Below are 27309 nucleotides of genomic sequence, written 5' to 3'. Positions count from 1 at the left end.
ACGCAGATCGGGGGTCCTTCTGAGAAGCCGGAGGCGAGCAAGTAAACTCCCAATGCCTTCCATTCTTCTTTCTTGGTACATATTAAGATTATATGACCAATGGGCCATTAAAGTGTAACATTTTATGGTTCACCGAGACGTGGCTGAACGAAGAAATTGACAATAGAGCTGGCGGGATTTTCCATGCATCGGCAGAACAGAGACGCTACCTCTGGTAAGACGAGGGGTGGGAGTGTCTTTTTGTCAATAACAGCTGGAGCGATGTCTAATATTAATGAAGTTTTGAGGTAGCTTACCATGAGGTATTCTGTCGACCACACTATCTGCCAAGAGTTTTCATCAGTATTATTCATGGCTGTCTATTTACCACCATAAAGCGATGCTGGCACTAAGACTGCTCTCAGCCAACTCTATAAGGCCATGCGCAAAGAAGAAAATGCTCACCCAGAAACGGCGCTCTTAGTGGCTGAGGACTTTAATGCAGGAAATTTTTACCAACATGTCACATGTGCAACCAGGGGGGGAAAACATTCTTAGTCCATCTTTACTCCACACACAGATGCATACAAAGTTCTCCCCTGCCCTCCATCTGGAAAATCTCACCACAATTCTATCCTCCTGATTCCTGCTTACAAGCAAAAACTATAGCCGGAAGTACCGGTGACTCGCTCAATACAGAAGTGGTCAGATGACGTGGATGCTACACTACAGTACTTTTTTGCTAGCACAGACTGGAATATGTTCCGGGACACATCCAATGGCATTGAGGAATACACCACCTCAGTCATCTACTTAATCAATAAGGGCATCAATGGCGTGGTCCCCACAGTGACTGTACGTTCATATCCCAACCAGAAGCCATGGATTACAAGCAACATCCGCATCGCGCTAAATGCTTTTGCTCCCACTTTCAAGGATGGGAGACAAATCCGGACGCTTATAAGAAATCCCGCTATGCCCTCAGACGAACCACCAAACAAGCAAAGCGTCAATACAGGATTAAGATTGTATCTATTAAGGGCTATGAAGGGAAACCCAGATGCGAGCTGCCCAGTGACGCAAGCCTACCAGACGAGCTAAATGCCTCTTATGCTCGCATTGAGGCAAGCAACACTGAAGCATGCACGAGACCACCAGCTGTCCTGGATGACTGTGTGATAACGCTCTCGGTACCCGATGTGTACAAAACCTTTTAAACAGGTCAACATTCACAAAGCCGCGGGGCCAGATAGATTACCAGGACGTGTACTCAAAGCATGCGCTGACCAACTGGCAAGTGACTTCACTGACATTTTCAACCTCTCCCTGACCGAGTCTGTAATACCTACATGTTTTAAGCAGACCACCATAGTCCCTGTGCCCACTCACGCGGTAGCTGTGAAGTGCTTTGAAAGGCTGCGCATGGCTCACATAAGCAGCATTCTTCCGGACACCATAGACACACTCCAATTCGCATACCGCCCCAACAGATCCAAAGATGATGCAATCTCAATCGCACTCCACACCATCCTTTCTCACCTGGACAAAAGTAACACCAATGTGAGATTGCTGTTTATCGGCTACAGCTCAGCGTTCAACACTAGTGCCCTTAAAGCTCATCACCAAGCTAAGAACTTTGGGACTAAACACCTCCCTCTGCAACTGGATCCTGGACATCCTGACGGGCCCGCCCCTAGGTAGTAAGGGTAGGTAACAACATCTGCAAAGCTGATCCTCAACACTGGTGCCCCTCAGGGGTGTGCACTTAGTCTCTTCCTGTATTCCCTGTTCACCCACGACTGCGTGGCCAAACACGACAACAACACCATTAAGTTAGCTGACAACACAACAGTGGTAGGCCTGATCACTGACCACAATGAAACCGCTTATAGGGAGGAGTTCAGAGAACTGTCAGTGTGGTGTTAGGACAACAACCTCTCCCTCAATGTGAGAAAGACAAAGGAGCTGATCGTGGACTACAGGAAAAGGCGGGCCGAACAGGCCCCCATTAACATCATCAGGGCTGTAGTGGAGCGGGTGAAGAGCTTCAAGTTCCTTGGTGTCAACATCACCAACAAACTAACATGGTCCAAGCACACCAAGACAGTCGTGAAGAGGGCACAACAAAACCTATTCCCCCTCAGGAGCCTGAAAAGATTTGGCATGGGTCCTCAGATCCTCAAAAGGTTCTACAGCTGCACCATTGAGAGCATCCTGGTTGCATCACTGCCTGGTATGGCAACTGCTTGGCATCTGACCGTAAGGCGCTACAGAGGGTAGCCGAACGCCCCAGTACATCACTGGGGCCAAGCTTCCTGCCATCTGGGACCTATATAATTGGTGGTGTCAGATGAAAGCTCATAAATTTGTCAGACTCTAGTCACCCAAGTTATAGACTGTTTTCTCTGATACCACACAGCAAAGCGGTACCGGAGCGCAAGTCTAGGACCAAAAAAAAAGGCTCCTCAACAGTTTCTACCCCCAAGCCATTAGACTGCTGAACAATTCATAAAAATCGCCACCGGACAATATACATTGCCCCCCTCCCCCATAGCTGCACATGCTGCCCGTATAATGACTACAAGTTTCCATTGTGGTTTATGAGCTCTTGGCTTCTCCTTTTAATCTGAACCAATTTTGGAGGGAACAGGAGCCAATGTTCAGTTTCTTACTCTGTCAGCATGGATAACATCCTGAGGAGAGATGTATAACTTAATATCTCCAGGTAGTGTTTCTAGGTTTTGTCATTTTATTAATCTAGCTGGAATGTTTGTCTCTAAGCAATGTAGGTAAACCAGTTCCACATGCTACGAGTTGTTCTTAAAGCCACATCTGAGGGGGGCGGAGGGGTGAAATCTCCCATAATGGCTTCTGAATGTGCTGCCATTTGGTATCCAGTTTCCCTCTATGCTGTTCAGTCCTTGGCCTACTGGCCCACAAATACTTGTTTCCATCTCTGACTTGAGACAACTAGTGCCCTTTTTCCCTGAAGGGTTCAGCAGTCTTTGACCCAAATCCCTCTGACTGCTACACAGGATCTGCTGTCTTCTGTCAGCCATGCCCCCGCTGAGGATTTCATCTCCCAGAGATTTAAACAGACACATTCCAGTTCTGCTAAGTGATCTGGATGAGCTGAGCATACTGCCTAAACAAAGTCGGTGACCGGTGGAACGTCAACATCCTCTGACACAGGGATGTTGTCCAAATGAAGGCCTGCAGCACATGGTCTGTAGCCTCTGGGCCTGTGTTGAAGTTTGTTGCTCTGCTCACACTTATGGTGGTTATGTGCTTTCAAGTGTCAGGGGTCTTCCTTAATGCTTGTCATGTACTTTGTTTTCCACAGCGTTTAGGAAAACTATTCATGGTGCTTTAAAAGTTTTTGTTAGACAATATACATTGAATAGAAAAGGCACAGTCAGGCAAGGACCTAGTGGAATTTCTGAAATTCAATCTATTTTTGGGCTTGTTTTTCAATACTACATTTTAAAAATTGGTATTTTATAGGTTTCAACAAATGCTACAGATTAAGCATGTAATCTCTGAGTAAAGGCTACATGCAATGAGATCCAGATGTCATAGGTATGATTCTGCTGCCTGTCATGTTTACAGACTTAATATTCTGTAGTGTGAATTGTGTGTACTCTAAGTGCATGCTCTGCCTTGAATTTATTTGTGCTCTTATCCTTGTGATTTAAATATCAGTATGGCAAAGCCATCTGTTCGATTTTCACCCTCATGTTCTGTTAAAGGACACTAATATCCCTAGATTCCATACATTTATGGCATCTGTATAAAAACATGACATTTAGTATCTATTGAATCTGAGCCTCTGGCCCCTCCAGAGACTAAATCTGTATCCGTATGTTGAATCCAATGTGACCTAGATATTCAAGCTGCTGATATGTCTTACTTATGCCGTCAGCTGGTCATTGACTGGAGATTAGTGGTGTTTGACCCCTCCTTTACCCGCCCTACGAGCTGCTAGTTTTCCCCCATGGTTCAGGGCTTACATTACTTTACCCTGGGCTTCAATCACCTTTGTCATGCTGCATCCCCACACCAGCCAACTTTTTCCACTCTCGAGATGGGTCAGAGAAATTAACTTTTCAATTAGCAGGCCTTGCTGAAGTGAGCCTCTCATAGATGCTCCTGTTTTGGCATGTTTGTGGAAAATGCCTCTCCTGCTAGGATACATTCTGCTGCCTGACAGCACCGCCCCACCCCTCATAGCCAGCAGAAAGTTGAGGGATATTGAATGTCGGAACTGTCTCCCGCAAAATGAGCCTCTTCTCTGCCTCTTCATCCCAAGCAGTCCATCCATGAGCTGTTAATATCAGTCCTGTGTGAATGTAAACAAGCAGCTTATCACATTAAAAGCTATGTCACACTAACTCTGTCTGACTGAGGTCTGGTAATTCTCACCAAGGGTATTTTAAGGAAATATTGTGTAACATTTTCTGTTTAACAGTAGCTCGATTTCCATTCAATTGTGCCATTCCTCATGCGAGTATTCTAGAATCCGCATAAAGAAAGTGTATTTTCCCACCAGTGGTATGTTTCTACAGAATGGACTTGTTGCGGCTTAAAATCAGTGAGTGCTGACAAAGCGCGCACAATGTACTTTTTCACATCAGTTTTCATGTACCGAATAAAAATCTAGTTCCCTGTGTTCCCATTGCATTTTCAACTCTACCGATTTTTGTTGTTGTTTTGTCACAACGCAATAGTTGAAATAGGAAATGTGCCTGCTCTGATCTTGGCTCCTTCATCAGCTTTGCAGATACAGTGCCGGTTGGCTAGTCTACTGATGCGATTATTATGGATAAGAGCGAGACTGCTTTTATTTCAGTCAGGCATGAACGATCATGTCACTAAAATAATATGCCCTCTATTTATTGGAAAGCCGCACCAAGCTCATCACCTTGCGCTTTCACCACTGTTAACTTAAGCTGTCGCTATTACTTTGTATGTACAATATGACTTTATACGCATGTTAAATGTGGATGGAACCATTTGATGTCTATCATATTTGTAGGTCCGTTACTTGTTAGAATTCTAAGAATAATGGTGTAGCATATGTCCACTACATGACCAAAAGTATGTGGACACATGCTCGTCGAACACTTCATTCCAAAATAATAGGCATTAATATGGAGTTGGTCCTCTACTCTTCTGGCAAGGCTTTCCACTAGATGTTGGATCATTGCTGTGGGGACCAATTCAGCCAAGAGCATGTGATTTTGAGCTGTTAGGCCTGGCTCTGTCGACCATTCCAATTCAGCCCAAATGTGTTCGATGGTGTTGAGGTCAGGGCTCTGTGCAGGCCAGTCTTGTTCTTCCACCTATCTCGCTTTGTGCACTGGGGCATTGTCATGCTTAAACAGGAAAGGGCCAGCCACGAAGTTGAAAGCACAGAATTCTCTAGAATCTAATTAATACTGTAGCATTAAGATTTTCCTTCACTGGAACTAAGGAGCCTGAACTGTGAAACAGGCCAAGACCATTATTCCTCCACCAAACCTTACAGTTAATCCCACCTTCCTTGGCGCACAGATCCCTTTAGTGGGATCATTTTCGTCGACACCCGGTGAATTGCAGAGCGCCAAATTCAAATTAAATTACAAAAAATATTGAATTTTCATGAAATGACAGGTGCAACATACCAAAACATAGCTTAACTTGTTGTTAATCCACCTGGTGTGTCAGATTTCAAGAAGGCTTTACGGTGAAAGCAAACCATGCGATTATGTGAGGACAGCTTTCAGCAGACATTACAACAGCTAGCAGCAAAGTAGATTGGTCACGAAAGTAAAAAACAATAACATTTATCGCTTACCTTTGATCTTCATATTTTTGCACTCACAAGACTCCCAGTTACACAATCAATGTTTTTTTGTTCGATAAGATTCTCTTTTATATCCAAAAACCTCCATTTGGTTGGCATGTTTTGTTAAGAAATCCACAGGCTCGTGCAGTCACGATGGGCAGACAAATTCCAAATAGTATCCGTAAAGTTCGTAGAAACATGTCAAACGTTTTTCATAATCAATCCTCAGGTTTTTACAATAATCAATCAATAATATTTCAACCGTACGGTAACCTTTTCAATAGAAGAGAGAAAGAAAAGGTCTTGCTCCAGGTGAGCGCGTGCATGCACAAATCTGAGGACATCTGGCTATCCACTGACGCGATGTGATCTTTCTCGCTCATTTTTCAGAATAAAAGCCTGAAACTGTCTAAAGCCTCTACACACCTTGTGGAAGCCATAGGGAAAGGAATCGGGTTGATATCCCTTATATGGAGGATAGGCTTGCAATGGAAAAGAGTAGTTTCAGAAAAACAGCACTTCCTGAATGGATTTTCCTCAAGTTTTCACCTGCAATATCAGTTATGTTATAGTCAGACATTATTTTGACATTTTTGGAAACTTTGGAGTTTTCTATCCTAATCTGCCAATTATATGCATATTCTAGCTTCTGGGCCTGAGAAATAGGCAGTTTACTTTGGGCACGTTGCTCATCCAAACATCAAAATACTGCCCCCTAGCTTAGAGGTTAATGCATAGTGTCATCCTGGCATCCGCCTAACCCAGATTCCAGATGGTGTAGCGTGATTCATTACTCCGGAGAACGTGTTTCCATTGCTCCAGAGTCAAGCTTGCCGCCATTGGACATCACAGCTTGACACCACTCCAGCCGACGCTTGGCACTGCTCCATGGTGATCTTAGGGTTGTGTGCGGCTGCTCGGCCACGGAAACCCATTTCACGAAGCTCTTGACGAACAGTTATTGTACTGATGTTGCTTCCAGAGGGAGTTTGGAACTCTAGTGAGTTGCAATCGCTCTTCAGCACTCGATGGTCCCGTTCTGTGAGCTTGTATGGCCTACAACGGCTGAGCCATTGTTGCTCCAAGACGTTTTCACTTCACAATAACAGCTGTTGACCGGGCATCTCTAGCAGGGCAGAAATTTGCCGGACTTACATGTTAGGAAGGTGGCATCCAACAAAGGTTCTACGTGAAGTCAGTGCTCTTCAGTAAGGCCATTTGACTGCCATTTTCTTGATGGAGATGGTATGGCTGTACTGAATTTGTATACACCTGTCAGTAAAGGGTGTGGCTGAAATGGCCAAATCCACTAATTTGAAGGTGTCGATATACTTAAAAAAAAAAATTATATAGCTGGTTAGGTGTGTGTCGCGCCCTGCCCAACCTACAGTTTAGATGACACCTTCTCCTCCAGCTGTTCCACATGAAATGTCTCTTACCTCCCTTCTTAGCAGCCAACTTATTTTTTACGGCGTCACTGTCCCTTGCCATACCCCAGACAGCAGAGACAGGCTTGGCCACTCTCGCTCATCCTTGGCAACCGTTTTCTTTGCTGCTATTCTCTCCACCATCACCTCAATATCTTTTCTTGGTTATCTATTTTTGATTTTGATATAGCTAGTCCGATGGCTGTGTGAAATAACAAAATCCGATCATCCCTGTCACATAGGCTTATTGGTTTCAAGTAGGTCTCTGTCTATGCCACAATATATTTACGAAGTTCCTAAGAACATTTTGAGGAATTGCATTTCCAAACCATCTTAAATTTCTTATGTTTTTTTTGTAAGTAATGTTTTGTGTAAGTAATGTTTTGTGTATCTGGCCCCAGAACTCTGTACAGGGTTAATTTTCACCTAGCTTATTGACTTTGTAAAAATGAATATAGATTATCTTGTCAATTGACCATGCGACGAATGTCTTCAAGCATATGAATGTACTAGAGCTAAAGCAATGTGGATGTGTGGGGGGGCTTTGCTCTTGAAAAAAAACATATTAGATATCAGCTATTTGGTTGACTTGCAATTAATATGACAATGTAAGTGTGCTGCTGGGTAGACCTGGATGACAGGGCATTGTTATCTTAAGATCCCCAGCCCCACTCAGTCTGGCTAAAAACTAGTCTGTCTCTGCCTCGGCTCAATCCTCTCAGAAAGAGATGGACACTCTCTCCCCTCACCCTAAGGGTTTACTGGATTACACCTTCAGGGTAGACTCATTAGCTCTGTGAGGTGACTCTATGGGGCCTTTTCTACAGATTAAGGATGTGGCTTAATGTCAGGTGACTGGATACGTCATGTGGTGCTGTGGATCACTTGGTCAGAAAATGCATGAAAGTTGTCAGGGTGAAAGGAGGTGGGAAATTAGAAATATTCTCAGTTTTCTTTTTCTGCCCAGCCACTGCTTTGGTATTAACCCCATGTATGCTTGCCAAGTAGGGCAGCAATTTACTTGTCTCTTGTGATGACATGGTAGTTGCTTCTGTTGCTTTTGGCATTTTTCCCTTGAATTTGACTCCCAGAATTTTGAGTGAGTTGCACATAACTATATCCAGCTACATAGGCCATCTACAGTCAGTCTTACATGTTCTCTCTTCAGTTTAACAGATTGCCGCCATCATTCCGTGCTGTAAAGGTGATCCAGAAATGTCTTCCAATGGAGACCTGCGAGACGTTGGGAGCTGCGAAAGCTTCTGGGAGGTAAGCTCAACAACTCCACTCCCCAGGGCTGCCAACCGTGTGGAGCTGACCATTTCTGGTGTGGAAGTCTGACTGCCCCCTCAGGCAGCCTTCCATCGTTTTCATGGAGGACTCCTTTTTCAGGAGAAACACTACAGGGGCAACCCTCGTAATGAGTCCCTGCTGATTATACATTTCCATGTCCTGGCTGTAAGAGGTTCCTCATTCCATTGGCTCCTCTCCTCCCCCACCTCATCAGGCCTGCCCCATCAAGTTATCACTTGCTCTGAGGAAAACTAGCAGCAGTAGTCACCTGCTCTGAGCATTGAGTTCAGTGGTTGGTTATGTGATGTAATATGTCTCTCTCCCTGGTATCATGACTATCCTTACAGTGGATCAAAAGACTCATCAGCTAGGCAAATGTTTGAAGATAGCCAGCCAGACCTCTCTCCCGTGGAAGGGGGCTGTGCTGGTCTTGATACCTTAACACTGGGTCGTAAATTTAGAGAACTTTCTCTTTCTTGCCCTGCAGTATTGGGAAAGAAATCCCTTTGTCTACGGAAGACCTTTGCCGCTGAAAATTAACGGCCAAAGAATGAACTTAGGAACAATATTCATAAGATAGATATGTTAAGAATGGTCCGTTGGATCTAAAGAATAATCCTGTGATATAGTTTATTATTTTGTGATGGGGTGACAAAGTAATTAACTCTGAAAGTGTACGCATCCTATGTATCAAGTTTACATCTGAATGTTGTATAAAATATTATTTTAAATATAAAAATACTTTTGTGAAGACACGTGATTCTTAGCCTTCTAAATGAGAGGATTGCTTTTCATAAACCTGTGCCCAGTCAGTAACCACGCCCACATGAGCACAGACATTTTGTCGGCGTGATGGAACGCCCCTTTCTGGCCAGAGTGCTTAAATGGACTCGTTAACAAAATGTACATTAGACCAGCCTACGTACAGCGCGAGCTGAGTGTTAACAAATGGTTAGAAACTCTGAAGCTCTGAACCTCAACACTGGTGAAGATCACCAACATTCAATCTGCAGCTGTCCATGTAAAAGTGGTCCTAGAATTAGACCAAAGACACGAGGGGAAGGATCAGATCCCTCTTAGAATAGTTTCTTCAGATGTACTAATGGTTGTCTTAACAATCACTCCACTATCAAATGACATTGTGACCTCTGGTGGACAACCAGGGCCTTACATCGAGCCACTACCGATCGACGTATCCATCGAGTTAAACAGAGAGACAGCTACGCTTTAATATATATTGCATTTCTAATCCGAATGAGCATTGGTTAGGGTGCTAAGTATTCTGGTTACGGTCAGCGTAGTTTCCAAATGTATGTACGGTAAGTTGACTCTCTTTCCATTGTGTATCAAGCCATCATATCGTGTATGTGTATTCTGTGTTATTTAGTTAGTAAATGAATGTAAAGCCAATTTGTGTTTTGCTGATTCATCACTAAGGTTAGGGTTCTTGCAGATATCAAGGAGTGTGCAATGTGACTGAGACTGATATGCGTTAATAATGATTAAGTGACTTTCTTACACAAGTGTGTGTCCATCTTTACTTAGCCGGGGCACTACAAGAGGACGGTGAAGCGTATTGACGATGGACACAAGCTATGCAACGAGCTAGTCGGCTGCTTCGCGGAGCGGGCCAAGATTGAAAAGGGCTATTCCCAGCAGCTGAGTGACTGGGCCAAGAAGTGGAGGGGCGTGGTGGAGAAAGGTGAGTTGGCCTGGTAGTGGAGGTACTCATTCACCATGGCCGCCCCCAAAAGAGCCTGTAGTAATGCTCATATACTGGCTCAACCTTCTCACGCTGTCAGTGACAAGTACATAAAATGGATATGACACCCCTTCCCAAAGATAGATATATATATATGTCATCATTTACTGGTTGATAATGAATTCACTCTCATTAAATGACTTGGAGCCAAGTGTTATTGGAGTGAAATGTGTCCATTAACCCTGTGAAGGGTGTCCATTATCCGAAATGTGTCCATTATCCGCCTGAAGGGCCTCAGTATGGCACCCTGGAGAAGGCGTGGCATGCCTTCATGAATGCTGCTGATAGGCTGAGTGAGATCCACATGGAGCTGAAGGAGCACCTGGCTGTGGAGGACAGCGAGAAGATTCGTAACTGGCAGAAAGATGCCTTCCACAAGCAGATGATCGGAGGGTTCCGGGAGACAAAAGATGCAGATGAAGGATTCCGTAAGGCACAGAAACCCTGGGTCCGGAAACTGAAAGACGTGAGCGTTGCTCTTCTCATTTGCTTTTTTTTAACCAGTTTAATGTTTAGACATCAACCCTGAATGACCAATAATAGATTAGTAGTATACATTGTGTTAGTATTGTTTGGTATTTTATTAGGATCCCCATTAGCTGTTGTGAAAGCAGAATCCACGCTTCCTGGGGTCCACACACAATATGAAACAATGACATAATACAGAACATTAATGTTGCTTGTCCTGTGTGGCTCAGTTGGTAAAACATGAATCTTGCAATGCCAGATTTGTAGGTTTGATTCCCATGGGATACCAGTATGAAAAATCTATGCATTTGCTACCGTATGTCGCTCTGGATAAGAGCAGCTGCTAAATTACTGAAAATGTTAAAATTGTTTAATATAAAATAGCTCAAGGACAGAACTACATACATTGTAAAATGGCACACAGCCTACATACACAAGTATGTGGACATCCCTTCAAATGAGTAGATTTGGCCATTTCGGGCCACACCCAGGTGTGTAAAATGGAGCACACATCCATGCAATCTCCACAGACAAACATTAGCAGTAGAAAGGCCTTACTGAAGAGCTCATTGACTTTCAATGTGGCACCGTCATAGGATGCCAACTTTCCGACAAGTCAGTTCATCAAATTTCTGCCCTGCTAGAGCTGCCCATGTCAACTGTAAGTGATGTTATTGTAAAGTGGAAACATCTCGACTGTTTAGAAATAGGCACACAAGCTCACAAAACGGGACCAACGAGTGCTGAAGTGCCTAAAAATTGTCTGTCCTTTGTTGCAACACTCACAACCGAGTTCCGAACTGCCTCTGGAAGCAACGTTGGCGCCCGAACTGTTCATCGGGAGCTTAATGACATGGGTTTTCATGGCCGAGCAGTCGCTGACACAAGCCTAAGATCACCATGCGCAATGTCGGCTGGAGTGATGTAAAGCTGTGATGTACAGCTCGCTGCAATTGGACTCTGGAGCAATGGATTCTCTGGAGTGATGAATCACGCTTTACCATCTGGCAGTCCAACGGACAAATCTGGGTTTGGCGGAAGCCAGGAGAACACTACCTGCCCCAATGCCAACTGTAAAGTTTTGTAGAGGAGGAATAATGGACTGGGGCTGTTTTTCACGGTTCAGGCTAGGCCCCTTAGTTCCAGTGAAGGGAAATCTTAATGCTACAGCATACAATGACATTCTAGACGATTCTGTGTTTCCCAACTTTCTGGCAACAGTTTGGGGAATGCCCCTTCCTGTTTCAGCATGACAATTCCCCCCCCCCCCCCCCTCCCGGGTGCACAAAGCAAGGTCCTTACAGAAATGGCTTGTCAAGATCGGTGTATGGATGAACTTGAATGGCCTGCACAGAGCCCAGACCTCAACCCCATCGAACACCTTTTGGATGAATTGGAACGCCAACTAAGAGCCAGGCCTCATCGCCCAACATCGGTGCCCAACCTAATGCTCTTGTGGCTGAAAGGAATCAAGTCCCCGCAGCATTGTTCCAACTTCTGGTGAAAAGCCTTCCCAGAAGAGTGTAGGCTGCTGTGGCAGCAAAGCGGGGACCAACTCCATATTAATGCCCATAACTTTAGATTGAACATTTGAAGATCAAGTGTCCACAGTTTTGGTCATGTAGTGTATCAACACATAAACACAAAATATCTGGGTCAAATAGGGGATAGGCGTTGTGCTGTGAGGTGTTGCTTTATCTGTTTTCTGAAACCAGAATTGCTGTTCATTTAAGGAATAAGAGATGGGAGTTCCATGCAATAATGGCTCTATATAATACGGCATGTTAAATTTGTTCTGGATTTGGGGACTGTGGAAAGACCCTTGGTGGCATGTCGGGTGGGCTAGGTGTGTGTCAGTTGACTATACAAACAATTTGGCATTTTCAACACATTGACTGTCACTATTTAAAAAATATAAAAAATATCTCAACTCTTAGCCAAGAGAGACTGGCATGCATAGTATTTATATTATCCATCTGATGACAATGAAGAGCAAGACGTGCTGCTCTCTTCCGGGCCAGCTGCAGCTTAAATATGTCTTTGCAGCACTTGACCACATGACTGGACAATAATCAAGATGATACAAAATTAAACCCTGCAGCACTTGCTTTTTGGAGTGTGGTGTCAAAGCAAAGCTTAATATTATTATGGACAGACCTCTCCCCATCTTTACAACCATAGAATCTATATGTTCTGACAATGACCGTTGACATTCTAAGGTAACGCCAAGTAATTTTGTCTCCTCAACTTGTTCAACGGCCACACTATTAATTACCAGATTTAGCTGAGGTCTAGAGCCTAGGGAATGATTTGTACCAAATACAATGTAGATGTGGGGTTGGCGATGATTGTAAATGGAGGTATTCCTCTGTCCAAGGTGGAGTCGTCTAAGAAGAGTTACCACCAGTTCCGTAAAGAGGAAAAGACTGCTTTGACTCGCGAGACCCATGCCAAGGCCGACCCCACCAAGTCACCGGAAGAGGTCCGCAAATTTACAGACCGCGTCGAGAAATGCAACCAGGAATCAGAGAAGGTACTGAAACTCCACCGATCATATGTGAACAATAAGTATTCAGCTAGGTAGCCATCCGGTTGCATTACGTTTATTTTAGTCAAGAGGCTTGTGAGGTACATTGAGGTTTTTTCTTACACGCTGGAATCCTGATACTTTTGAACCTACTGTAACCATGAACTCAAGTAACAAGCCATCCTCTTGAGCATTCTGTTATTTGTACAAGCCTTTTGGGCTCCCGAGTTTGCGCAGCATCTCCGTGCTAGAGGCATCACTACAGACACCCTGGTTCGAGTCGAGGCTGTATCACAGCCGGCCGTGATTGGGAGTCCCATAGGGCAGCGCACAATTGGCCCAGCGTCGTCCGGGTTTGGCCGGTGTAGGCCGTCATTGTAAATAAGAATTTGTTCTTATCCGACTTGCCTAGTTAAATACGGGTTACATATAGGATCAGCTAATTGTCCAGTCTAAATAGCAGATGTGTTGGTGGAATTGGTTCAGTGCCGTTACAAAACTTTGTTTTAGTTGGTGTGCTGTCTAGAGGCAGCCTGTCGTCAAGTGTCAAATTGTGGGTGGGGAAGCACATACCGATGTGCCTTTTTTTAAACATGACTGTTTGGCGTGCTGAGGCTTGTCAGGTGGCAGCCTTGCAGCGACAAGCAGAAAGATTGGCAGCTGTTTTTGTCTGGCTGGATCTGTGGAGGCTGTTACTGTTTGTCTCCCATGTCTAAACTATAATGAGCTTTAGGAAGTGCACCGTAAGGTCCCATTGATGTTGATTTTGTAATCAAAGTTTTCCTATAAACAAAGCTCCGCCTAATTTAGAATGTAGGGATAGTTTGTAATTTAGACAGTAAATCCTGAAAAACTGGATTTATGTCTGTTTACTTGCCCACAGCTAATCTCTTGTGACCACACCCCATAACGGCTCTCTGTCTGCTCAGGGAGGGCAGGCTCTTTCTCTCAGATTACCAACATGCCAAACAACATTAGCTAGGTCAAAGCCAAGTGCTTCCTGGCATCTGAAGTTTTTTTTAAATGGTATAACAGAACTAAATATATAAATGTACACTACCGTTCCAAAGTTTTGGATCACTTGCAAATGTCCTTGTTTTTGAAAGAAAAGCTTTTTGTCCGTTTTAAAATAACATCAAATTGATCAGAAATACAGTGTAGACGTTAATGTTGTATATGACTATAGTAGCTGGAAACGACAGATTTTTTATGGAATATCTACATGGGCGTACAGAGGACCATTATCAGCAACCATCACTCCTGTGTTCCAATGGCATGTTGTGTTAGCTAATCCAAGTTTATAATTTTAAAAGGCTAATTGATCATTAGAAAATCCTTTTGCAATTTGTTAGCACAGCTGAAAACTGTCCTAATTTTAAAAATAATAAATAATAATAAAACTGGCCTTTAGACTAGACCATTTGGAGCATCAGCGTTTGGGTTAGATTACAGGCTCAAAATGGCTAGAAACAAAACTTTCTTCTGAAACTCGTCAGTCTATTCTTGTTCTGAGAAATGAAGGCTGTTACATGCGAGGAATTGCTAAGAAACTGAAGATCTCGTACAACGCTGTGTACTACTCCCTTCACAACACAGCACAAACTGTCTCGAACCAGAATAGAAAGAGGAGTGGGAGGCCCCGGTGCACAACTGAGCAAGAGGACAAGTACATTAGTGTCTAGTTTGAGAAACAGATGCCTCAAGTCAACACCTGGAAGCTTCATTAAATAGTACCCTCGTGAAGAGGCGACTCTGGGATGCTGACCACCTAGGCAGAGTTGCAAAGAAAAAGACATCTCAGACTGGCTAATAAAAATAAGGGTAAAAGAACACACTGGACAGAGGAACTCTGCCTAGTAGGCCAGCAGCCTGGAGTCGCCTCTTCACTATTGACTTTGAGACTGGTGTTTTGCGGGTACTATTTAATGAAGCTGCGAGTTGAGGACTTGTGAAGCATATTTTTCTTAAACTAGACACTAATGTACTTGTGCTCTTGCTAAATTGTGCACTGGGGGCCTCCCACTCCTCTTTCTATTCGTTAGAGCCAATTTGCACTGTTCTGTGAAGGGAGTAGTACACAGCGTTTTACGAGATTTTCAGTTTCTTGGCAACTACTCGCATGGAATAGCCTTCATTTCTCAGAACAAGAATAGACTGACGAGTTTCAGAAGAAAGGTCTTTGTTTCTGGCCATTTTTAGCCTGTAATTGAACCCACAAATGCAGATGCTCCAGATACTCAACTAGTCTAAAGAAGGCCAGTTTTATTGCTGCTTTAATCAGGACAACAATATTCAGGTGTGCTAACATAATTACAAAAGGGTTTTCTAATGATCAATTAGCCTTTTTAAAATGATAAACTTGGATTAGCTAACACAACCTGCCATTGGAACACAGTGGCAGTGATGGTTGCTGATAATGGGCCTCTGTACGCCAATGTAGATATTCCATGAAAATTCAGCAATCCAGCTACAATAGTCATTTACAAAATTAACAATCTACACTGTTTCTAATCAGTTTTGCATTATTTTAATGGAGATATAATGTGCTTTTCTTTCAAAAACAAGGATATTTTTAAGTGACCCCAGACTTTTGAACGGTAGTGTATATGGCTAATGCGAGTTTACCATTTACTCCCATTTCTTGTTTTGCACGTAAAGATGGTGATGCTGTGATCTGTGTCTGAAGCCAGAGGCCTAGTTAGTTGTGTCTTTTTTTTTTTTTACTCCAGGCAAAGGAGCGCTATGAGAAGGCTTTGGAGGAGCTGAACCGCTGCAACCCACGCTACATGGAGGACATGGAGCAGGTGTTTGAGATCACCCAGGAGGCCGAGAAGAACAGGCTGTGCTTCTTCAAGGAGGTCCTGCTGGACATCCACAAACACTTGGACCTCTCCAGCAATGATGGGTATGACAATCACACATTCTGCTGACTAGTGCCTCTATTCTTGTACTGTGAAGTGAGGTATTTTTATTTTATTTTTTAACACATTCTGGACACTTATTAATGGTTAAGAACGTATCTAGGTTCATAGATTTATTTTTAAGAAATATATTTTCCATTTATCTTGAATTGGGCACTGGACATTCGCTACTTACAGGTATGATGAGACATTAGTCATGTTTTACAGTTGCATAGATTGATACGGTTGAACAGTAAACTTTGAGCGTGGGCATCTATTAGTGCAAGTACTTCGTAGTATTAGCCTACATTTCTGTTCAACAGAATGTGTACACAAGGAGTGAATGTTCAACTGCTGGTGTTGTCCATTTAAATAGCAGTCTTTCATATCAGGTCCTTACTCTATTTAGACAAGGGCCAGGTGACCATGCCACTGTTGATGGTTGGGCTGAACAAATATTCAGTGGAATTTGGCCACATTCTTATAGCTTGGTATTACCAGAGATTGCGATAAACCTAGCATAGTACATACAGTAAGGGTTGAACTATGGGTTTGACTGGATAAAGTCCACCAATCCCACAACAAAAACAACCTCTGTCACACATTCCAATAGAAAGCTAAATAACAATGTTATGGTGATATCAGTTTTATTTGTGGACCTCTCCGTATCCTCCCATTTGTAAAAATGGTTTGTAGTATTTTATGTTCCTATAATGAAATGGTTTTTGAAGCGTGTGCTCTCATTTTGCCACAAACCCCTGTTATCCTATGTATTCATTCCCAAGATGTTCACCTTACGTCATTGTTGTTAGTTCAACACGTGTGGATGCAATCTTGCTCATTGACCACAGTATTGTGTTTAGTGTGGAGAATGTGACTCCAGTGATTAACAGAGGAATTTGTCCCTTAGATTCAAGGTCCTGTACTGTGACCTGGGCCAGACCATCACTGCAGCCAATGATAGCGAAGACCTGAGGTGGTGGAGAAACACCCATGGGCCTGGCATGAGCATGAACTGGCCACAGTTTGAGGTAAAGGACATTTGTCGGTCTAACCTTTTTATGTAAACAATTGTCTATTGAATGAGTGCACATGAGTTATAATACAAATTGCATACTGTAAGCTTCTAATAGATGTTGCCTATGTTTACGGATTTTCAAATAGTATATATGAAACCCAAATTATCTGGTAAAGAAATGTTGTAAAATGTGTTCACTGTTCATATAAATAAGAAATCTTCTCCATAGAGCCATATTGAGCTTTTGCTTGGACTGTTGGTAAATTCCAAATGGGGATGGCATTGAATGGGCCTGACATTGAATGGGCCCTTGTGTGACATGTGGACCTGAGTGGGTTCTGGAATGCTGGAGTGCTTTCTTAGAGCTAAAGACTGCTCTGACCACCCCACACACAGCCCAAGGTTCGTAAGCCATGCCATTAAAACTGCTCCTCAGTCACCACCTTCACTCTACTGCACATGCATGGGGCTGCAAAATGCAATTTTTCAGTTTTGTGGAAAATTACAGCTACTGTGAACAAAAAATTCTGTACTTCATAATGATCCATTTAAAGCTTGCGATAGCTGGCACACAGGAGCATGTTGATCTGGAAACCGGCATTGGTTTACAGTTCCAGGCAAAGCCACTGTGAAGAGCGAGAATGAGGCAGCTCTCCTCGGTCTCCTTAGGAATCCTTTGGCATTCCCACTGGTTTCCCCGGACACAGGAGCCCTTTGTCCTGGCTGGGGAGCAGCACAGCTCTCTGTAGTGACTCCAGCACTAGGCACAAGGCTTCAAAAGCGCTCTGGTTATTTAGTATCCTCCCAAAGATGATGCCTCAACATGTGACTGGCGAAATGGTGTTATCAGTTAACACCGTTTGTCTTTTTTTCCCTCCACTTTTCATTGGATGGTGATTTTGGTTTAGATTAGTTCTGTGAGGTGGCTGTTCTATTGTGGTGTTTAGGTGTGGTTTTGATCGGCTGCATTGATTTAAAATAAAAAATAAAAACGGAACACAATAGGCCAGATGAATACAATAAATATTTCACTCAGTAAGTGTGAGAGATGTTCAAAATAAACTATACTGTTTGGAAGAAGCCTCTGTAATGTGTGAGGAAATGGAATGTTCCCAGCTGGTGATAGTTAGAAAACACAAAATAGTTCCCTGCTTTTTAAAGTGTCTCATATTAACTTGTCTGTTTGTCCCAGGAGTGGTCCCCTGAGTCAAACCGCTCCATCTCCAACCAGAAGGCGAGGAACAGCCGGGCGGAGGACGTGGTCACCCTGACCAACATTGTCCCTTCGAGCGAGGAGGCGCCCCAGACCCCTCAGGAGACCACCAGGTAACTATGCTCTCTGTGACCTGCAAATGACCTATCACAGTAGCTTCTGTACCAAATGAGTTGTTCAAATTCAGAGCTAGAGATTACTGTCTGACTGCACCACGATTCATGACTTGTCTTCTCAGCTTTAGGGCAGTGACTTAACAATGTTAGCATGTGTCATTCATATTCTATAATACAATAGTTTCCTTGTGCATGGAGCAGGAAAGACTGGGAATAATAGTTCTGGAGTACGGTATCTTGTTTTTCTGACTCACTGTTACCATGGGACAATGGAAGTTTATGAGGAGTACATTATTTTTTTATTTCTAATAAAAAAACATGACTTTGGTACTTGAGGCGGAGTTTTTATTTTTCAAAAACATGACAAACGAAACGATGACAATTTATTGTGTTTAACTCCCTGTTGGTTTGCTCCAAAGCTGGTTTGCTCCAGAGACGTATACTGTACCTCTGAGGTGTTTAGACTACAATTATTCCAGCTTTTGAAAAACTGTTTGGCTTCTGCTACTGTATTTGTCTTGTGTTCTTAGTAACCATGGTCCCCCAAGGAGTTAACTTCCTGTATCCACAGAGAGCTGCAGCCTCTAATTAGTGTTTGTACTAGTGCTGAGTCAGAGGCCTTGTATTTTTCGTGTTTTTTTTTCTTCTTGTTGCATTTAACCTCTTCAGTTAACAGGCATACACACCAGTCACAGATTGTTCATCTGAGTGTGTGAGCACTGCGATCAAATGAAGTTATATTGATGTAGTGTCACCTTTCATAGAACTTGTTGGGGGGGGGGGGACCTGTGGTCTCTACCACCCTCTGTTGGTTAGTTATTGCTACAGTGACATGAGAATACACGGCCCGTTTGATAAGACATTGTTTCGTTTGTGGTTTCAGCCTCCATGTGTAGTTTGGAAGAGAATATTACATGTTCAGTGTTTTCTTGATTCCATCCTTGTATGACTACTCAAAGTAATAGATTTTGTTTGGCTTTTTTTTGCCAAGGGATACTAACCCTCTGCCCTTTTTCCTTTCCTGTCAATAGAGGGGTTAAAGACTACTCATCAGACTGGTCTGACGAAGACATCCCCAAAAAGGTCATCGCTGCTAATGGGGTGGAGGAGGAAGAGAAGGTAGCAGGTGTACGAGTTAGAGCGCTGTATGATTACACTGGGCAGGAGGCGGATGAGCTGAGCTTTAAAGCAGGTATTAATCCCTACTAATGCTTATTAATGTCACCGGACATCGACACACACACACTCGGACCAATGTATGCATGGCAGCCACAGTTCACTGGTCCTAATGCACACTTTGTCTTGCATGGATATTAATTTACCGTTTGTTCATTTGGTCTAGAAACGTGTTCAATTTTTAAATAGAAACAGTAGGAGAATTAATACTAGTGTGATTTGCACAACACCAGATTTGAAGACACTGTGCAGCAATATCATTTGTATCCTACTGCTTACCTGATTTAGTTATGGAAAGGATATGTATCGTATAGGATCAGCCTTGGTTCCCTTTGGTCTGATTTTATTTACACATATATCCTTGATATAATTATTTCATAGGATGTCCTGTTTGAAACATTGTATTTACAGCTTTGGGTGAAGTTATTCATTGTAATTCTGAATGTTTTAACACTCAAAATAGCTATGGAACTAATAAGAAGGCAATAAATGCTGCCAAACGAAATGATTATCAAATAATCATTTTTAAACTCCTACAACTCGTCAACACTGCAGGTAAGTGTTGCAATTGATGGCCATGACGATTGTTTTGTGCATTGTGTGTGTGAATGAACCTTGAACTGAACCGTACTTGTCATTTGTCAAGAGACTTCACAAAATGCAGTTATTTCATCCTAGATGATTCCTGCCAGCTAAAAGGCACAGGGTAACATTGGCCATTTTTTTTGACTAGCAGTTAATTCCCGTGATCACTACAACCCTAGAGGACCCTTTGTTACGCTAGTGAAAATAAAGCTGCCGTTAAGGCAGTGCCAGGCCCCTCTGATTGGTGGGGTCACACTCAAGTCTCCCTCCCAGTCGAGCTTAACCAGTCTAAGCCCACATCAGAGCCCAGTCTAACTGGGAGCCATCTCCTAGATTAGTAGATATCTACACAGAGGGGGGTCGTACACCCTTGGATTTGGAGAGGATACTGGATAATAGGAGTTGAAGTGCCCATGTAGAGAGATTGTAGTAGACCTTAGTGCACAGTGGCCTTGGTTTTGGTCTACTTTTGGTTCTAGTCTTGAGGGATCACAAAAGGCCAAATCATATGAGGCAGGGGTTAACAATACTTTGGAGAAGGAATAAGCCCTCAAAATGAGCTTTTGCTTTCTAGAAGAGCACCTCGGATTAAACAGAGAGATGATATAGCTAGATGTCAATAATTAGTCATTTCAACCATTTGGATATGGTGTGAACATGATGTACACAGGTAATTATGCTGCCACCTTGTGGTGGTCCCTGTAACACAACAGATTCAGATTCAGTGCATTACATGAATATAGATGAATTATGGTGCATGTAATTGCACTGAAGATGTTTCACACTCCCAACAGGTGGCGCCCGTGGAATATTCCAGATATACATGGGACTGGAGAAAGTGTGAGTTATTATTTAAGCGGGTTCCCCTGTGCTTTCTGCTCTCTCATCACTCAGGTGAAGAGCTAATGAAGATGGGCGAGGAGGACGAGCAGGGCTGGTGCAAAGGGCAGCTGGCTAACAGAGAGGTGGGCCTTTACCCTGCTAACTACGTCCAGGTCGTCACATCCTGATGACCCGCCCCCTTCCTGGGCAATAATACAGCCATTGGTACAACAGAGTACAGACATGAGAATTACTGACAACACCAGCACAGCCAGTTGTCGTTGTCGTTGTCCCCCCCCCCCCCCCTCTCCCAGAAGACTGGATGTGTTTTTGTTGCGACAGCTGTTGCTCTTCATTTCAAGTATAATGAAACAGGAATATAGTCCAAATTAAAAACTGATGTTTCCTTAACAAACTACTAGAGGATTAATAGCAGAATGGAGGTCATCGTCCCATGGGCTTTATCCTCGGTCTTTGTGATAGGCATAACCGGTACAGTGCCTTTTGAAAAGGATAACAGGGAAGGATGTCTGCAGAGCCTTCCCCTGCCATGTGATTGGCAGCACTCGGCAGTGGATTAGGCTGGGTGATATTATGAGCGACCCCTGGAGGACAGGATAGTACATGGCAAATTAACTGATCACGAGAATGCCTCTGCAAGGATGCAGAAAGGATCTCTTCTGTTGTGCATCACACAAAAAAAAAGACATTTCAGTAGCTTTCACTCAAAGCACAATTCACTTCCAAGTATTTATTAAGATGAGATGGTATGCACAGTTTTTCACCTGTTACTTGCAGTTTCTTTACGATATGTTGTGTACTTCACGTTCATTTTCCAGACCTATGTTTAGTATGTAGATACACTTAATATTTCTAATGGTATGTTTGGGATAGTTAGTAGATTAAGGTTACAGTGCATTCAAACCCACGTTGGTTTGCTGTGCACGCTTAGTTTTCTATTTTCAGTAAAATAGCCATACTTTTGTGAGATTAGGGATATGAGAGTAATTCCATATCGCCTATTTCGCTACCCTTTTTTTGTATTCAAAATTTTACCTACAGTCAGACTTATTTGCATTTTAATTTATTTTTCTTTAAATCATTTAAAAAAAAATTGCATATCAACTAAACCAACTAAACCAGGGAGACGTAAGACTTGTTTAAGATGGTTGATTGAAACCTGTGGGAAGAGGTGAGATGCAAGGTGTGTTACAGCTATGAGACTGTTTTGAGGGCAATGGAAACATTTCTGTCTCCACGGCTCTGCACTCACTGTGAACATGGTTTTACGTGAAACTTCTGTAACAAGCTAATCTATGTACAATTCAGAAATTAAACATTTGAATCAAATCCCTATCCACCAGTTTAATTATTTTCACTTTTCGTCCTATGAGGAGGATAATCCGGTAGTATTGTTGAATGGATTCTTATGCTTGGAAATGATTTGAGTGAATGACACAACGATCTTATGTCTGGAGATGAATATAAAATGTGTTTTATGAAATGAACACATTTTCTCATTACAAATCTTACCGAAGGTTACTTTTTAAGACCGATATCAAGACATGCATTGGAGAACCATGCCCTTTGAGAAACAGAATGGTGACTTACTGTAAACCAGTGAACAAACAAGCCACAAAATTACTCCAGTACATCTGTCACATGGGAATAACAATATTGGTACTTCCTGGATATTATTCTGCACATTTCTAGCTGTTAGTAAATCTCTAAATTTGCACTGATCACATGACCTTAAAGCCCTGGCATTCCCAGGAGTGGTGTACGGAACCATTTTATATAGAGTACGTTTCCTTCAATGTAGTGACTGAGTTGCTTTGCGACTTAGGTGTTTGTTTGTTGAACCAAAACATAATGAGAACAAACACGGCCTTTACAGTAATGATGTTTATTGTATGTAAACTAATTGTGACATTTTATTGTAAGGGATGAATGTCGAAGTTGATGTTTGAATGTTAAAGTTAAACTTGAATATAAATGTACAAATTGTGAGAACCGCGTAACTACACCATCGTTTTCATACATACACTGAGTATATGCAATGTTAACAGTTGTTCTTTCCATGACTGACCAGGTGATGTTAAAACCACTCAATAAGTGTAGATGAAGGGGTGGAGACGGGTTAAAGAAGAATTTCTAAGCCTTGAGACAATTGAGACATGGATTGTGTATGTCTGCTATTGAGGGTCGTCTTATCTTTGGGTTGAGGGTGAATGAGCAAGACAATGTTAGTGATTTTGAAGGCGGTATGGTAGTAGGTGCCAGGTGCACCGGTTTGTGTTAAGAGCTGCAACGGTCAACAGTTTCCCATGTGTATCAAGAATGGTCCACCACCAAAAGGACATCCAGCCAACTCGACACAACTGTGGCAAGTATTGGAGTCAACATGGGCCAGCATCCCTGTGCAACACTTTCGACACCTTGTAGAGTCCATGCCCCAACAAATTGAGGCTGTTCTGAGGGCAAAGGTAAGGTATTCCTAATGTTTAAGTTGCCATGTACACCAGGTATACTAGAGGAAAGTTATTGTTTTAAAGCATATCTGCAGACCTTTCTATTTTGGCTGCACGTGTTCAAGTCTGAGAAGAGTGTTGTTGTCTATAAAGTGTCATATAGCATAGGCAATTCAGAACAATGATTTATCTAAATCATAAAGCAGGATGTATTTATGGTTTTGCTATGTTTATTCCATAACCAAAACATTGATATTTTCAAAATTGTTTTATTTGAAGTATTCATTTATCAACTGGATTATGGTGTTGACAAAATTGTGATAACCCCAGAGACCTGGGCCAAATACATATCTTTGAGGTGCACCTGATTTAGCTTGAAGTTTGCAATGTTGGTACTATTCCATTGGAACTTTTCTTCATGGCCAAAATGTGTCAAGAAGTCAAGTATTTGACAATTGTATTTGACCCAGGTTTGGCTAACCATGATTAGGGGAGATCAAATTTCAAACCTATCTTGGGAGGCTACAGTAGCCTGCACCTTACCAGATGTTTTGACTGCTGAGTGGTTATCTACCTAGCTTCCAAGGAACCATCACTCTCTCACTTTAAACATTTTTATAATATGGATCACGCGATACTGACATTATCTCGAATGAATGAGTTTATGGTTAAGCTTAAATAGATGATACATTTCTACTTTGCGGCATCTGTTTAAAAGCAGAGTAGATCCTGCTTCACTTCACCTGCAGTTTTTCCTACATCAGGTAAGTGCTTAACTGCTCTTTGTAAAAGGACGATGCTAGTTCCATATTACCCACACTATACTTTTAATGCTACTTGACTGAATTTTTTACAATGTTCTTTCTTTGTTCAATATTGGAGGTATTGGATGTGTACTTTTTTTTATTATATCTGAGTAATATTGGATAGTTGAATGCTTGAATGTCTTAAGAGACAAATTTGTATAAAATAAGCATGTTTTCTTTCCGGTCTTGGATTAAGAGGGAAAACACTTTGACCAGAGCACCTTCATCATGACTCTTGTCTTCATGCTGAGCCTTACCTCAGCACTGCTACGTGCAGTAAACTGTCATCCTCTGGTGGTAAGACATCTCACAAAGTCGTATTATCATAGGAATAGCTTTTCAATATGAATGTTATGACTGCTTCCGCTGCCATACTAAATAAATTGCATGAGGTGTTTTATTTATTGTAATTATGTGTTATCTTGTTTTTGCAGACTTTGAATGAGGTGACAACTGGAAATGAGGACATGGACACCTCAGGTAGGCCATGAATCCCATTTTCTTGTTATGAGAAGACGAGTCAAGACAACATCTGAAACATTAATTCAAACTGCTACATGATGCAGTTATTATACGATGATTATTCTAGATTGCCTTTAATGCTTTGTCTTTGGTACAGATACATTTGACAGTGATCTTGACGTCTCCGACGTAACTGAGGCAGCCAACGAAAACTTGGGTAAGATCTTGCTTTAAAGAATGTGTATCAAATTTATTGGATCTTGTGTACACTGCTGTCCAAAGCACAGACATGTTTTTATTCCTATTTCTATGGTCCAATAATGACACAAGGTGAAACCATGGCAATGAACTCTGGATTGAAGTATTTACCATTATTTCCTACCATAGGCATTGACAGACATGATACATTCTTCCTATTTGGAGATATTGCTATGGAAACTAGGATTCGGAATGCTTCTCCATGCACGGCTCGAGATTGCAAGTGGCCTAAAAAAGCAAGAATGGGGTTGTGCCTGTGTATACGTCTTTGTATAGTAAGTGTATTTTTGAATCAATTTTGTATAGTGGCCATTCACACAACTTTCATTATGGCCCCCTTTGCTGTCCAATTTAAAGGGTCCTAAATTCAGTGCGGTGAAAATCGTCTCATTCGTTCTTTGCAGCTTTAGAGGAGCAAGATATCATCATAAAAGGACCCATCTCCTTCCACCGGTCTACCTGCATCCAATATGTGTGGTGGAAGCGGCATCAAGATTATTTTGTATTTCCACCCTGGAAATGGGTGTTACAAGTAGACGTTCAAGTGAAAAGGGGCGGCAGCGTAGCCTAGTGGTTAGAGCGTTGGACTAGTAACCGGAAGGTTGCGAGTTCAAACCCCCGAGCTGACAAGGTACAAATCTGTCGTTCTGCCCCTGAACAGGCAGTTAACCCACTGTTCCCAGGCCGTCATTGAAAATAAGAATGTGTTCTTAACTGACTTGCCTGGTTAAATAAGGATAAAAAATAAAAATAAGGGAATTCGTATAATGCAGATTTGTCTCCAGTCGTTGTCTTTCCTGACACAGTACTGTTAATATCGAAGATAAGACTGCCTGTGTGCTTTGCTCCTTGTCTCTAAGGTGCTGGTCACATTTGGGTGGTCAGCAGGTGATCTCCTTACAGCAGCGTGGCTGTGTCCATCATGAGCAGAACTGCGGTGACCGGGACAATAATGTCACCGTTGTCACAGAGAACATCAGCAAAGGTAAGAGGCCTCCACTTTCACTTTGTTTTAGAGGCTGCTAATGTGTTTCTATCGTCAGACTGGCAATACTAATGTCTTATCACAGTGAAAAATGTATCTCTAAATCTCTTCTTTTAGGCAAGGAACACATCTTCAGAAAGGTGGAAACCAATAATTTGATGATTCCGTATGACTACACCTTTGTGATGCACTATGGCAGGTCAGCTTCTAGGATTATCTGTATTTATTCAAGCAAAAATAAACCTTCAATCTCCCACCTACAGGTATGCCACAGTTGTACATGTACTATGCAATGGTTTGTCTTCCAGGTATGCATTCGCTAAAGATTATGGTAAGCTGCCAACTATCATTCCAAAGCCAGACTCTAGTGTTCAGATCGGAGGGGCCCGACAGATGAGTCGCCAGGACATCGTGAGGGTCAACATGTTTTACAACTGCAGAGAGTATTGGGCTTTATTATACTATATCTTACAATGGAAAATACATGTTTTCTTTCAATCGTGCGTTTCATAACATGAGAATAAATGTTTGTTTTTTTGTGAACTTTGTCAACACTGCTGATGTTGTGCCTTTTTATGTTGTCTTTTCACACCAATGGGAGGACACTTGAATAAATGAATTTAGAAGACTACATCAGATATTTCAACCAACAACTATTTGAAATCAAATCAAATGGCAGCTAATCAATTAGCTTTCTGGATGAGGTCAAATTCACTTCGCACAATATTCATCGCTTTATGTTGTGTTGTGGATGCTTCACCGCCCAGTTGGTTGCAATTATTCTCTCACCCGAATGTTTAAAAAAATGGTTGTCTTTTTGACACTGTTGTTATAGATATTATTTTGGGTGATTGTGAGACATTCAGTACTCAATGTTCTATTGTGTTGGTTGTGTGGTTAATGTTAATGTGATTTCATATCCTGTGTTTCCCCCATTTATTAGCATTCAGAATCTTGACGGTTACTGCACTGTATCTAGCTGCATTCATATTTGCTCACTATATATGCCAAGTGACAGTGTATTTGTTACACTAGGTGGCATCTGAATCTCATGTATAGTACATACATTATTTCCTTAATGTTTCCATTCATGTATAGAATTCCTTACCATTGATAGATTTTGCGTCTTCCCCTACACCTCCAATCAAACTAGTGACTTTTCTACTTAAAGATGAGCACAATGTGTAAGGTAATCTAGTGAGTGCATATACCAC

At 42.3% G+C, this 27309-nt stretch overlaps 2 protein-coding genes and 1 long non-coding RNA gene across 7 annotated transcripts in view; all 3 read left to right on the top strand.

The window, feature by feature from the left end:
* LOC109885270 (protein kinase C and casein kinase II substrate protein 3-like) overlaps positions 1–22469 on the top strand; it is a 29371-nt gene extending 6902 nt beyond the window's left edge. For 4 of the 5 annotated variants that reach the window (XM_020477121.2, XM_031808774.1, XM_031808770.1 and 1 more), the window contains 9 exons: positions 8402–8502; positions 10072–10228; positions 10519–10754; positions 13134–13289; positions 16013–16188; positions 17094–17214; positions 18394–18527; positions 19562–19722; positions 21186–22463. In XM_020477121.2, coding sequence (XP_020332710.1) covers positions 8449–8502; positions 10072–10228; positions 10519–10754; positions 13134–13289; positions 16013–16188; positions 17094–17214; positions 18394–18527; positions 19562–19722; positions 21186–21301 — 1311 coding nt within the window. In that variant the 5' untranslated portion in view covers positions 8402–8448 and the 3' untranslated portion in view covers positions 21302–22463. Of the gene's footprint in view, positions 1–8401; positions 8503–10071; positions 10229–10518; positions 10755–13133; positions 13290–16012; positions 16189–17093; positions 17215–18393; positions 18528–19561; positions 19723–21185 lie in introns of all 5 variants that reach the window. The other variant, XM_020477114.2, reaches the window with a different exon arrangement.
* A 2242-nt stretch (positions 22470–24711) lies between these two features.
* Positions 24712–25752, top strand: LOC116358235 (uncharacterized). Its single transcript, XR_004206106.1, has 3 exons — positions 24712–24870; positions 25010–25069; positions 25240–25752. It is a non-coding gene; the product is annotated as an uncharacterized LOC116358235 (long non-coding RNA).
* Positions 25753–25911: 159 nt separating this feature from the next.
* LOC109874283 (high choriolytic enzyme 1-like) lies at positions 25912–26864 on the top strand (the record flags this gene model as incomplete). Its single annotated transcript, XM_031808790.1, has 3 exons — positions 25912–26095; positions 26213–26294; positions 26404–26864. Coding segments are annotated over 3 exons (471 nt in total), but the record flags the coding sequence as incomplete, so codon positions are not given.
* Positions 26865–27309: the final 445 nt, after the last annotated feature.

This window comes from Oncorhynchus kisutch, linkage group LG3 (genome assembly GCF_002021735.2).
Source record: "Oncorhynchus kisutch isolate 150728-3 linkage group LG3, Okis_V2, whole genome shotgun sequence".
Lineage (NCBI taxonomy): Eukaryota > Metazoa > Chordata > Actinopteri > Salmoniformes > Salmonidae > Oncorhynchus > Oncorhynchus kisutch.
Note: the sequence above shows the minus strand (reverse complement) of the source record. Positions and strands in the feature narration are given on the sequence as shown.